General features: G+C 44.1%; 2 protein-coding genes across 3 annotated transcripts in view; both read right to left on the reverse strand.

Annotated features, from left to right (window-relative positions):
• On the reverse strand, positions 1-9040 carry LOC144057440 (IgGFc-binding protein-like). 2 transcript variants are annotated; one of them, XM_077575005.1, is made up of 17 exons: positions 8903-9040; positions 8056-8630; positions 6960-7524; positions 6139-6704; positions 5495-6056; positions 5212-5411; positions 4975-5110; positions 4580-4887; positions 3930-4509; positions 3277-3860; positions 2639-3206; positions 1858-2441; positions 1233-1788; positions 948-1147; positions 497-871; positions 142-413; positions 1-69 (listed from the first exon to the last, which is right to left on the reverse strand). In XM_077575005.1, exons 2-17 carry the CDS (start codon positions 8278-8280, stop codon positions 30-32), a joined length of 6321 nt encoding a protein of 2106 aa, XP_077431131.1. In that variant the 5' UTR covers positions 8281-8630; positions 8903-9040; the 3' UTR covers positions 1-29. The 2 variants fall into 2 exon arrangements, with proteins under 2 accessions (XP_077431131.1, XP_077431132.1); XM_077575006.1 differs by lacking the exon at positions 1-69 and having other exon boundaries at positions 173-370.
• Positions 8609-13220, reverse strand: part of LOC144057738 (IgGFc-binding protein-like) — a 9583-nt gene continuing 4971 nt past the window's right edge. The window contains exons 4-11 of the mRNA XM_077575608.1: positions 12565-13138; positions 11896-12491; positions 11287-11830; positions 10668-11209; positions 9673-10201; positions 9354-9550; positions 8947-9044; positions 8609-8630 (exon numbers count right to left, since the gene is read on the reverse strand). Coding sequence (XP_077431734.1) covers positions 8609-8630; positions 8947-9044; positions 9354-9550; positions 9673-10201; positions 10668-11209; positions 11287-11830; positions 11896-12491; positions 12565-13138 — 3102 coding nt within the window. The remainder of the gene's footprint in view (positions 8631-8946; positions 9045-9353; positions 9551-9672; positions 10202-10667; positions 11210-11286; positions 11831-11895; positions 12492-12564; positions 13139-13220) is intronic.

Consider the following 13220-nt stretch of genomic DNA (forward strand, 5'->3'; position numbering starts at 1 on the left):
TGACGTTTAATGAAGAATTTTATTCAAGATCACAAACTGGGATTAACACTGCCAACCCCGAAAGTGAAGCTGTGGAGGGGAAAACAAACATTTGTTAAAAATAAGAAAACATTGCCTTACAAATTGTAGAGTTCTACCTACCAGCTCTGAAAATCGGAGAGAGCCCATGACTTGACCAGTGTATGCGAGTGGGGTTCATTCAGATTCCCACAGAGGCCACATAATTTTCCAGTGTACCAAGAAGCTGCCTTAACTGTGACCATAGTGGTGCCAATCTGCATTGCCAACTCTGATTCCAGACCAGCATCTTTTTTCAGAAACACGAACACCTCAGACTTGTCCTGGGCCACGACAGATGACAGCGACAACCCTGAAGACAAAATGTAAGGCAGAAGCACAAGGTGTCCATTCACCTGTGGTGTGCACAGTTGACTGATTAAAACCAATATATATTTTTTTTAAAGGCGCGCAAGAAATATTTGTGATGCAACATTACCTTCACAATACCATCCTGGATTACTATAGAGAATCCCGCAAGGAGGACTTCGATCACTGTAACAAGCCTGGTGCCGCTCCCTTCACAGTGTCCATGGTAAGAAACTAGGCTGAACCAATTTTGAGCGGTCTTGTCACAAAGGCCCATCAGCTTGTAAGGCGTTTGCGGTTCCAAGCTCAGCTGCTGTCCATTCAAAGTGGAGAGCTGCAAGCTGCCTTTGAGTTGACAGACTTCCGGTCCAACACAGCTCCAGGAGCCGTTCTTCAAAGAACACACCTGGCCAGGGTTGCAGGTTGCCTTCTCACACACGGCGCCACCTAGAGGATGGCACCAACATCTCTCGGTGCAATTCTCACTGTACAGCTGCTCATCCAGCTTTAACAGGAAGTAAGAGTATAGTTAGTACAGTATAACAGTTATGAAATATTGTGGGTATAGAGCTTATAGTTACCTTGATATATCTGCCATGAAGAACACACCCACACTGGCTGACAGGTACACATTCACCCCCGTCAAACACTCTTCCATTCTGGCACTGGCACCCTCCCGAACACCCAGTTGCAGAGGACCCAGGATGCAGCAGGGCAGGGCACGAGTTGGAATTGGAATCAACACACCCACTTGGGCTGCTGTGGTCAGGACACTTGAAAGCTGGTGTTACAAATGAACACATTTTAGAGCAGGTCATACACTGTAGATGCTTTTTATTTTAATTGTATCAAAAAGGCTCACTCACAGCAAGGGCTGTTTTCTCTCCAGGAAGCTACAGTTACTCCTTTGGCTCGGCAGGCTGCTGTGTAGGCTTCCAATGTTAAACATACAGCTTCAATATAGGCTGCCCCACCACAAATGGCTCTAAGGCACACATCTCTGTAGACCTCGGGTTTAACACCCTTGCTCCAGCAGTGACTGAATTCAACATTTGCCATCAAGAGAATGTCACAAATTTTTCGGACCTTGGAAGACAGCTTGCACTGACCGCAGTCCTCTCCACAAGACACACTGCAATTCAGCCCAGGAGAAACAATAGACCAGCTATGGAAAAAATCTGTAATGTTTTTGGCAGGATAACCACTTCTTAGTTTAAGGTGGTCCGATTTGTCCCCATTGAAATTCCCACAAAGGCCTGACGCTGTGCCATTGTAATCCTGTGGTATGCTCAGCCTGAGATACTTTGTGGAGGACAGCTCAAGTTTCACACCAGCCTCTGAGGTAATTGTCAACCTACCACCATCTTCATAAGCTTTAAGTATATCATTACTGTAAGGCACCTTGAAATCTTCGCCGTTTACCTGAAATGAAACGCCTGTTAAAGTTTCACAACTCAATTTCACATCAGTAGCTCAAGCTGCAGAATTTACCTGTATCTTCCACGGAGTTTCTGGATTGATGGTTACCTCCACTGCAGCAAGAATAAACGCTATCTTACTGACAATAAAAACAGAGTCAATGTCCTTCTTGAAGCTAATTAGCAGACTGTAGCCAAGCATTTCTCTAGGGGAGCATTCAGAGACTAAATAGGTGCAAGCGCCATAGTGAGGTATAACCAAGCCGTCAAAAGTGACGTAGCCAAACCCAGCAAAAACTTCACATGCTCCATACTGCTGGGGTGTTATCTCAAAAGGGTCATCACTTAGCAAGAATTCCTCTCGACCTGGGGCCATACAGAGTGTTGGCTTGCAAGACACTTTCCCCCTTTGGCAGTAACAAACGAGACATCTTCGTGTGTCTGAAAAATAACCAGCAGGGTGGTATTCTCCCTCATAGAAGCAACCGCAGTCTGCCACCAGTACACAACGATCATTACTGAGGACGTATCCAGGGCCACACTGGCAACCTTCCTCACAACCACCACTGCACTTTGTTGCAGAGGAAATGCCATCACATGCAACAGGACATCGAGGCCTGCACAGTTCATAGTGACTATTCTTGGGGCAAATCATACCTATGGAGAAGTGGGGTTGAGAAAATGTACCATAGTAGGTTAGGACAAGTTAACACATTGGGAACATGTTTAGTAACAAAGTTGTGCTCATAAAAACAAAATTAGGCAATAATCCTATCTGTATAATGTACCTACTGACCACTTAACTAGTGATTTTGCATGAATAAAATTTTTTAACAAAAACTCAATTTACTCACCACAGAAGGTGTCGGCTCTCCAGTGCCCAATGGGCAACTGAGCTGCTTGGCAGGCAGCTGCATAGGCTGCGATGGAATTACAAAGTGCCAAATAATGGCCTCCATAAAAGCATGTGTCTTCTAAACAGTTGTGGTAGTACATCTTTGGACTCAAAACTAAAGCACACTGTGCAAAAGGACCTCGTTGATCCGTGAGTACGCCGCAAAACTCAGTTCCTTCAAAACGTTTCTGCAAATCTGCGGGGCAGATCTTGGGTTTGGAAGTGCAGCGGGACCTACAGGCCATTGGTCCTCCCAACCTCCAGCTGTGAGCAAACTGGAGTGTGTTTTGAGCCATCGTTCCGTCAGGCATAATTCGGTCGTCATAAGGGTCAGAGTTGGCATTCCCACAGAGACCGCGAACAGCCGATTCATAACTGCTTGGGAGGACAACCATCACAGTGCCAGTTTTATAGACAATCACCTGCAATCCCATATCAACATGAATAACTAGAGATGAAGGTGTTTGATAGGTGTTGAAATGGCCTGGATGGTGCGAGGATGGCAAAATCCTATGCAGTCCATTGACCTGAGGGTAGAAGATTGGTAAAATGGTTTAATACTGCACGAAGGGGGGGAGAAAAAAAAATGTAACTCACTTTGCCAGGATCTTCTTTGTCAACAACTATTTTCAAATTGTAGATTGATAACGTTAAAGTTAGGCTATAAAACAATCTTTTGTGGCAACTTGCATCAGAAATAGTGATGTTGAACGGTTGTAATCCATTGATATTGGCGTTTGTTTGAACTAAAATATATGCACAGCTGTCCCTAAAGTCAAAATGATGTCCATCAAAGGATGTGAAGTGCAGCCCAGTGACAATACTACAGTTCAGAGGTTTGTCAGTTTGACACACTCTTCTCTTGTTAGGAAGTTGTTTGCAGGACATTCCCTCAGGACACTGGGATGGACGGCATCTAGTTTCTCCTGGTTTACAGATGCAAAGTTGTCCGCAGTCATCTGGGATCCAGAAAATAGAATTAACGGGGTGGTATTTGCCTTTGGAGTCAGTGCAACCACACTGCTGAGGGGGCACGCAACCCTCTGGACCACTGATGAAGCCCGGGTCACAGAAGCAGCCTTGGACACAAGCCTGATGACACAATCTGTCTTCAACTTCACAGTTTGGGGGACAGGCTGAGCCACAGGTCTTATAGTGGCTGTTTGGTGGACATTTAACATCTGGGGGGGAAAAAATAAAATGTTATGCATCATTCAAGTCAAAACATGACCCTTGATAAGAATACTTACCGATTATCAGTTCAGGAGGAAAGTAATCATTTAGTTGCTCGCAAACTACAGAATAGGATGATGTGATCTGTTCAAGAGAAGCCTCAGGCTTCCCTTGCATGAGGTCAGCGATACAACTTTGGTAAAAGGAGCCTGGGTTAACATGACTGTAACAATGAGCAAACGGACCAGTTGGATCAATGAGATCACCACAGTAACTTTTGTGACTGACATTGATTCCCTTTGGCATATCTTCCAACAATGTCGTGTTATCCAACTGGTTCTTTTCACATCCAGTACAACAGTTCTTGTCACCATCAAAAACACGATAAGCCCGAGCCAACTCCACACTTGTATTAACGGGAGGGAATCCGTCCAAGTGTATTGCAAAGTCATCTTGAGGGTCACCATTGAAATTGCCACACAGTCCATAGACAATCTCTTTATAGTTGGGGTCCAGCGTTATAAGAATTGTGGTATTCCAGTCAAACAGAACATGCAGCCCAAAGTCTGTCTCCAGTAGAGTTTTGCCTTCTTTGTTTGAAACCTCAATCTTGCCACGAAGCAGCGCAACAGGAATATAATTCACTTTACCATTAACCTGAAATTAAAGTGTATTTTAGTCATGACAATCAGGAAGCAACTTAAAGTATTTAACATAATGAACTTACATGAACGCTGTCCTTGTCAATAAACTTTACGACAAACCCATACGCTTGTACAGTCACCAGCTGCATGGAGGACACTTCTTTGCAGTCACTCTTCTTAGACACCATGAACGGTGTCACTCCACCTGCTGCCCCTTTGCTGCCTGAAAGCAGGTAGGTGCAGGTACCCTGGACGTCATAGTTTAAGCCATCAAAGGTGTGGTAGTGCCGGCTTCCCCAGGTCCAACACAGACCTGGTCTGCTCTCACAAACCGCTACACCGTTACTCAGGTGGCAGCGCTCAGATTTGTCACATTTACCCTCACAGGGATCTTCGATCAAAACAATAACAGTCAAACACTGAAGATAAGCAAAACAGCTGTGATAATACACTTTGCAGTCATGGGGAAAAACCTCACCATCTTTGTGGCAGCCAGCCATTTCATCCAAAACGATACATCTGTGCAGTGATGGACACTTGTGTTCCACACAGACAAGTGGAGGTCCACAGGTGCAGTTCAGAGTACAGTTTTGTAGAAGTTTGCTTTCAGTGGCCTACAAAATCACCAAAAAAAATGTGTTGGATATTTAGATTACAACACGATTCCTAAGCCAAGTAGTGAAATGCATATACAGATGTGCAGGTTAATCACAACCTTAATCATCCTCCCTTCATGCACGCAGCCACATTGCTCAGGTGGCACACATGCATGACCATCATAGAGGTGGTCAGCATCACACTGGCATCCTTCCTCACAGTGTCTGGGACACTGTGTGGCTAAGCGGATCTCAGGACAGAGGGAGGAGCAAATGTTGGCACATTGGCTGAAATTGCTGAACTGAGGGCATTTCAGAGCTAGATAAGATATGGAATAAGTATTAGACATTTTGGTGGTTATCTTTAATTTGAAAGAAACGGTCACCATCTTTTGGGCTTACCACAGCCTGTGATGTTCCTCCAGGGGTCAACATTCACACCAGCCACATTGCATGCCGCCTCATACACCTGTAATACGTCGCATAGAGCTTGCTTTTGGCCATCTGCAACACAGAGCTTATTCAGGCACAGGCTGTAATATTTCTCAGGGCATGTTGAGTTGTGACAAGAGGAAAATGGCCCCTTTGGCCGGGTGAGAAGGCCGCAGTACAGATCAGAAGTGTACTCTGGCATAGAGGAGCGACAACGTTGGCAGGTGCTGTCACATGTTTTGTTGCAGGACGAATCTGAGCTTGACAACGCCCATGATCGCCCAAAGATATCTGGATCAGAGACTGCAGTGCCATTGGGTAGCTGCATGTCATCTGAGGGATCATCATTGTAGTTCCCACAAAGGCCACATAATGTCTGGTGATAAGCATTTGGTAGCCTGACCTCTACGTAGTTGTGGAGGTCAGAAGTAATCTCGACTAAACGTGCAGCCTTGATAGTCCACCAATCATTTTTCTGACGCACGGTTACATTGTTCCCTGAGAACGGGAGGTTCTTGTAAACCTGATCAACCTGAAAACAAAAATCATTTAGTTGCTGAAAATTGCATAAAACCCATCAAATACTGTAATTACATGTTATGACAAATACTCACTTGGATTTTTTCAGGATGAGCAGTTGACATCTTAAAAGTCATATGATTGACTTTTAAATAGATCTGTTTGCCTTCACCGTTACCATTCACAGCGATCAAAAGTGGCTCCACACTAAGGTCTTTGCATGTTTGAACCAGAGTGTGGTTGCATGAACTATGAAATTCAAATAACTGTCCATCAAATGTATTTAACTGGGATCCGTTAATGTAGCAGTTGGCCAGTTTAGCTTTGGGCTGGCAGCGTTGAATGCCCCCGATGAGGGCACATTCTTCATCCTGACTACATGACACAATAACACAAGTCAAGTTTCCACCAGGATGGCATAGACAACTTTGCTCGCATGAAGACTTCTCCTGTCCCAGTAAGATGTATCCGAAATTTACGTCGAAACAGCCACAGTCTGCTGGATGGACACAGTGCCGTCCACTGTGGACTAAACCTGCTTCACAAAGACAGTTCTCTCCACTGTTTGGACCGAGCTCAATTGTCAAATTAAGAACGCCAAGGCAAACGACAATTGGGGAGGTACTCATGTTGTAACTGGTACTCGAGGGGCATGCTTCATCTGCAGAGATAAAGTGGAGACAAAAGCCAAGAGAAGGTCATGGTGTAAGTGACTAATGAAGCATTAGTACCATCTAGTGGTTGGGTGGGAGGTTGTGGCCTTAATCAACTTGCACTGCAGTTTAAACATTAGCATTTGATTCATTTGGAAAATAATCTATTAAATGATTGATAATGCTCAATTTGACATTCGCCATGCAGGGATAATTTGACTATTAACACCAAATTCACAAGTGTTGAGCAGTTTAATACTCACAGCAAAATTCAGGGCTCCTCCAGGCATCAACTAAAGCCTTGTGACGAAGGCAGACATCAGCATACTCTGCCAGGGAACGGCACACTGCAGGCTGCACATCTCCATAAAGACACAGGTCACTGATGCAGCTCTTGTAAAAGCTGGAGGGGTCCACTTCGCTATGACAGTGTCTGAATGGTCCATTAACTTCCAGAATCTTCCCACAAGCCGCTGGGTCAGAGAAGCGCTCCAAAGCCTCAGATGAACAATTTGGACAGCTTCCACCTAGACAGCCTTCCACACACCAGTGGTTCTGTCCACTTCTCCAAGCTTTGCCAAATTGTTCTGGAGTGAGATGCTCCCGTGTGCCATTCGCCGTTAGGTCATCAGCAGGGTCAGAATTGAAGTCACCACAAAGGCCACAAGTAGCATTTGCGTATTTACTAGAGAGACCAATAACTAGGTTTCCTTCTTTGCCAATACTTAAAAAGAAAAATTCAGAATAGACGTAGATGTGCAGCCCTAATGAAATCACCAATGTATTTCTGTTGGGATAAAATGGCATGTTCCTCTTGATACCATCAACCTGCGGGGATGCCAAGAACAACATTTCAAAGTAGACATTACAGTACTGTACAACACAAATACTGATTTACTTAAGGGGAAGTTAACCCCACAGTTTTTTTTTACGTTCTACGCAGCCCCACGGGTCTAAATATGGTATTGAGCCAATATTGAGTTAGTGGAATACGAGTTATGCAACAAAATCCAGCCAGTTTTATCCATCTCAGGGGGCGGCCATTTTGCCACTTGCTGTTGACTGAATGACATTAAAGTTGCTCAGGTTTTAGGTAATTGCAGCTTCAGAAAACAGGTGGTCTGTGATTGGTCGTTGCCTGAGCCCTTGATTTCATGTTCAGTCGACAGCAAGTGGCAAAATGGCCACCCCTGAGATGGATAAACACGACAGGATTTTGCTTCACAACTCATATTCCACAAATTTATTATTAATCACAATGTCATGTTTAGACTAGTGAGGTCACATAACATTGTCAAATGGTTAAAGTTGACTTCCACTTTGAATTCAAGTGGCAGGAAAGGCATATTCAAGACTTACCTTGATGCTTTCTTGATTTTTGCTGTCCAGTTGCATTTGTTGTTCATTTATGCTGACCAAGACCTTCTGTGCTGACTGATTATATGCATCTGTCTGCACGTCAACCTTGATGACGTCAAGGCCTTGTTCACAGATGCCGAGTAACTGATACTGGCAGGTGCCAAGGAAATTATACTCACGCTTGTCAAAAGTGAGCACACGCTGACCACTGTAGCGGCACATCATGTAATTATGCTGCACGCAGCTTCTGACTCCATTTTGAAGACCACAATATTCAAAATCACCACAATAAGCATCATAGCAATGGATCTGGTGAGTGTCGGGGTCACATCTACACTGTCGAGTACAGGACTCATCAGCCCAAAATGTCTCGTTGCTGTGGTAACGTTCTCCATTGTATGTACAGCCACAGTGAGATGGTGCGACACAGGTGTCACCATGAAGAAGAAACCCTGGGTCACACTGGCATCCTTCCACACATCCGGCAGCGCAGGATGATTTCAATTGGGACTCGCAGGTAGCAGGGCAAGGTGTCCCACAGGATTCATAATGGCTATTTGCTGGGCAGAAGAAAGCTGAAAGGGGAGTGGAATGTGCACACATTTCAGATGCCTTTCCATTAATTAACACTTCAGCTTTTGCTGCAAGGCAGACTGGTCTGTTTTGTATACAGTGGACCACTTAAACAAGATAACATCCTGATGAATTAAATGTAGTGTTCATACAGTATAATAATTATAGAGTAGACATTCAAACAAACAAGATTTTACAGTGCAAAAAAGGCCCCACATGGAGGGCCCGACTGAACAGTTGTGGTGAAATGTCAAGAATACGATGGTGTGCTTACTTTTGTTGTTTGCGCAGTGCCAGGTTTCATTAAATGTGCAGTACTGACTCGTGGGGCAAGAGTCTGTTTTACAACACAGGGTGGCAGTGGCGCAACAGTTACACCGCTTAGAACAGTTGACGTTCCACAGAATTTCCCCGACCTATACAACGAGACAGAATGGTGGAGAAAAATAAGTACATGTTGCAATAAATTCTTCCAAGTCCAATTATAACAAAAAAAATTGACTTAATTAGCACATTATACAAGTAAGACCAAGCCAATTATTGATCATGTGACAATAGCAAATATATCTTTGGTTATTTGTACCAACATGTTTGAATATTTTCCTGTAGAAAAAAAAAAAATAAAAAATAAAAATCAGGCAAACTAAATCAGAGATCATGTTTGACATTTAGATACAATGGAATTTTAAAAACATTCTGCCGAGGTATAAAATGTAATCGCTTGCCTCATAGTACTGCCCGAGGTAGAAACATCCACATTGCTCACGTCTGACACAGCCATTACCACTCTGCACATACCCAGAGTCACACTGACAGCCCTCAAAGCAGGGCCATGGACAGGGGACATCAGATAATGTAGTGCAGGACTCTGAACATGCACCAACACATACATTGTAGTGCGAATGCGCCGGGCACGAAAGGGCTGTGGGAAGGAAACAGACTGTATGGTGAGGTCATCTTAAAGGCAATCATCATTGGGGCAAATTTAGAATTTACAGATCTGGGTGGTTTTACAAGAGCGAATGAAACCGTGAAAAAGCTTACCACACTTAAGCCCTCTCCATGGTTTGACCTCAGCCCCTGCATCCTGGCAGGCAAATGTGTACTGCCTCAAACTATCACAAAACAAGTCAGTGGTATTTGACCTGCACAAGTCCTTCACACAGTTCTGGAAAAATGGCATTGGGTCCACTGTCGAATGGCAAATCCCAAATGAGCCTTCAGGAGCAAGTAACATGCCACAGAGGTCATCTGATTCAAATTCCTTAGCGGAGTTGCATAAAGAACAGTCATGACAGTCAGCGGAGCACTTTGTTCCAGTGGGAGAAAAGCACCAGGGAGATTTAGGCATGGGATCATCCGACATCAGACTTCCTTGGTCATCTGTGGCAGCACTTTGACACAAGCCACAAAGTATTTTGTGTGTGTCCGGAATAGTCAATTGTATTAAATTAGGTCCTCCGAATGTGACCACAGTGCCAGTGTCTGCAGCAATAACACGAGTCAGCGAGCCAGAAAGCAGCACTGATACACCGTTCAGATCAACAGGTTGGGCCTTCACAACACCGTCAATCTGAAAGCAACAGCACATTGATTATTACAGACAAGTAAATGTTTTGGGTCATTCCATGCCAAATCCCAGTGGTTTAGCAAAAAGGATTTTGATTTCAATTAAACCATTTGTTGACTGAGATGGTGCAACACAAACTTAAAAATTAAAGATTACATTTCATGACATTTTTGTTAAGGTCATGTGATTCACAAGGTCAATTTCAAAGTGAACAAAAAAATGTTACTAAAATATGCACCAATGTAAATTGCAGATTTGGAATTCCCTTTCCAACAATACTAATTTTGTTAAGATTGACCCGATAGTTCCTGTGATAAGGGTTCAAAGGAAAGTGCCCATGCCTGTTTTTTTTTTTTGGGGCAAAAAGTAGGCTACACAGTTTCAATCAAAATCAGCTTGGTTATTTTTTGCAATTCGGCATGGAATCAACTTTGTAAATTTAAAATTACTAAATTTTGAAGCTAGTTACCTCAACTTTTCCAAAATGCTCCATGGACAGTGTTACGTTCATGTCATGGATTCTGAGGTGCAGTTGGCCTTTGTGGATAGCAACAGAAAGCCCAGGTTCATCACACAGCTGGAATAAGAGGTAATGCAAATTCCCCATGTCCAAATCAAATTGCTGTCCGTTAAAGGTCTGAAAGTGTCTGCCACCCATGATGGTGCATTTCAAATGTGAGGCATAGCATGCACGGTGGCCATGTTTGATGGCACACTTTGTTCCAGCTGGACATGAGTGCTTTCTACATTGCACTAAATTGTGGCCTACACACGTACAGGACCGAAGGCAGTTCTCATCAGGGTAAAAGTTGTCATGGACTTCGTAGTAAGTACCATTGTAACTGCTGCCACATTCAGAACTTGGTACACATTCCCCAACACTGTGGAAAAACCCAGGTTTGCAAAAACAGCCTTCCTTGCATCTTTCTGAAAGAGGACTTGGGTTTGGGGCACAGGTAAACATGTGAGTGGAACAGAGGCGGTATTCACTCCTAGATGGGCATGTGAGAGCTGAAGAAGCAAAGGAGAGTCAATTATTTAAAACTCTGAATTAGAGTGCTAAAAGTAAAATTTTACTGATTACTTACAACAGAAGCTGGAAACTCGCCATTCTTCCACTCGAGCGCCCATTTCTTGACATACTGCAACATAGCTGGATAGAATCTGGCACAAGGTTGTTTGGTTACCATTGCAGAGGTCATGAACACAGTCATCATAGAAATCTTGTGGATGCACCGCATTGTGGCAGCTTTGGAATGGCCCCTCAGGATCAATCAACCTTCCACAGAAATCCTTTCCTTGATAAAGATCCTGTTCTTGCGGACTGCAGCCTGAAGTGTTCACGGGCACATCCCAACATTCATGTTCGCTGCTGGTTCTCCACTGTCTGATGGCTTGCGTAATATCAAAGTCATCTGCTGCCAGGTCATCCCGTGGCTCATCATTGAAGTTCCCGCACAATCCACAGAGATTACCAGCGAAGACCTTGGGCATTGTGACCGTCAGGATGTCTGGGCTGTATGTCACAACGACACCAAAGTCTGTTTCAATACACTTGGACTGTCCTTTCAGGTAGAGCATTATTTTGCCTTGGCTCAAAACAGAAGGAAGGTTCAACAGCTGACCATTTACCTGCAACAGGTTCAATAATTAAAAATAAAAACAGTCAAGATGCAGTGCACAACAAATTAACTTACCATAACCTTGCTACGCCATTCATATGACATCTCAGTGGAATAACCAGCAACAGACACTTTAACATGTCGGAAAGAAACATTAGCTCCCTTCTCAACATGGTTCTGAACCTCGACACTGAAGTCTTGAAGGTCTCCCCATGTGGGACAGTGCGATGTCAGCAGATAACTACAGTTTCCATGTACTTCAAGCTTTCGGCCATCAAATGTGGTAACGTGAGGATCCCCTTTGGCCACACAAAGGCTGGATTCATTAGTGTGGCATCCAAGGACTCCATTTAAAACCTTGCAGACTTCTCCAGCCTGGCAGCGAGACCGTGTGCACAAAACTGTCTTGGAATGCGGCTGGCAGATGCATTTTTCTTGACACTGCTCGTCCAGCCAAAAGGACTTTGAGGGGGGATAATAGGAGCCATTTTGAACACAACCGCACATGGTGGGCAAGACACACTCGCCGTTACTTAGGAGATATCCCCTGTTGCACTGGCACAATTCCAAACAAGGGTGGGAGCAGTTATGGTGGAGATCTGGGTTACCACATGTTGCCTGGCAAGTAGAGCCACACAGCTCATAATGGCTATTTATAGGACAAGTAAGATCTGTAAAATAAATATGTTGAGCTCTTAGCCAGTCTCAAAAAACAAGATAAACATGAAGCAGTTTGTTACTTACGGCACTTTGTGATTTCCCTCCAGTTTTGGATCCTTCCTCCAAGTCTCTGGCAGATGCTGGCATAAGCCGTCAACACCTTGCACACTGAACTGGCAGCTCCATTGAGACACAGGTTGTTCTCACAACTACGAACAAAAGGTTCCGGATCAATATGCAAGTGGCAGTCACTAAAAGGTCCATCTTTCCTCTTCAGTAAAGTGCACTTATTCCCATAGGATGTTCTGTTTATGCCAGGATCAGATTGTGAGGGACTACACACTTGACACTGTCCATCTCCACAATCTTCTATACATGCAGCAGTGTTGCTGCCCAACATCCAGGGGAGGGTGAAATCCATAGTTTTGGACACATTAGAAGCAGTTGTGTCATTTGAGGTGCTGTCATTGGCATTCCCACAAAGACCACACAGAAGTCCATGCAACTCTGGGCCCGCTTCGACCTGGATATTATGAACACAGTCATAATGCAGAATCAGGCCAAACGAAGTATCCAGAACAACGCTGGGACCACTTCGATACATTCTTAGGACCCCATTACCCAAGATGACAGGCAGGTTCTTGCTATGTCCATTAACCTATAAATGTCAAATGGCACAAGACAGTGACTACACAAATGCAAGAAAGTCTTTTTATTTTTCCTTCTAAAATTGGCTAGTG

This window comes from Vanacampus margaritifer, chromosome 9, assembly GCF_051991255.1.
Source record: "Vanacampus margaritifer isolate UIUO_Vmar chromosome 9, RoL_Vmar_1.0, whole genome shotgun sequence".
NCBI lineage: Eukaryota > Metazoa > Chordata > Actinopteri > Syngnathiformes > Syngnathidae > Vanacampus > Vanacampus margaritifer.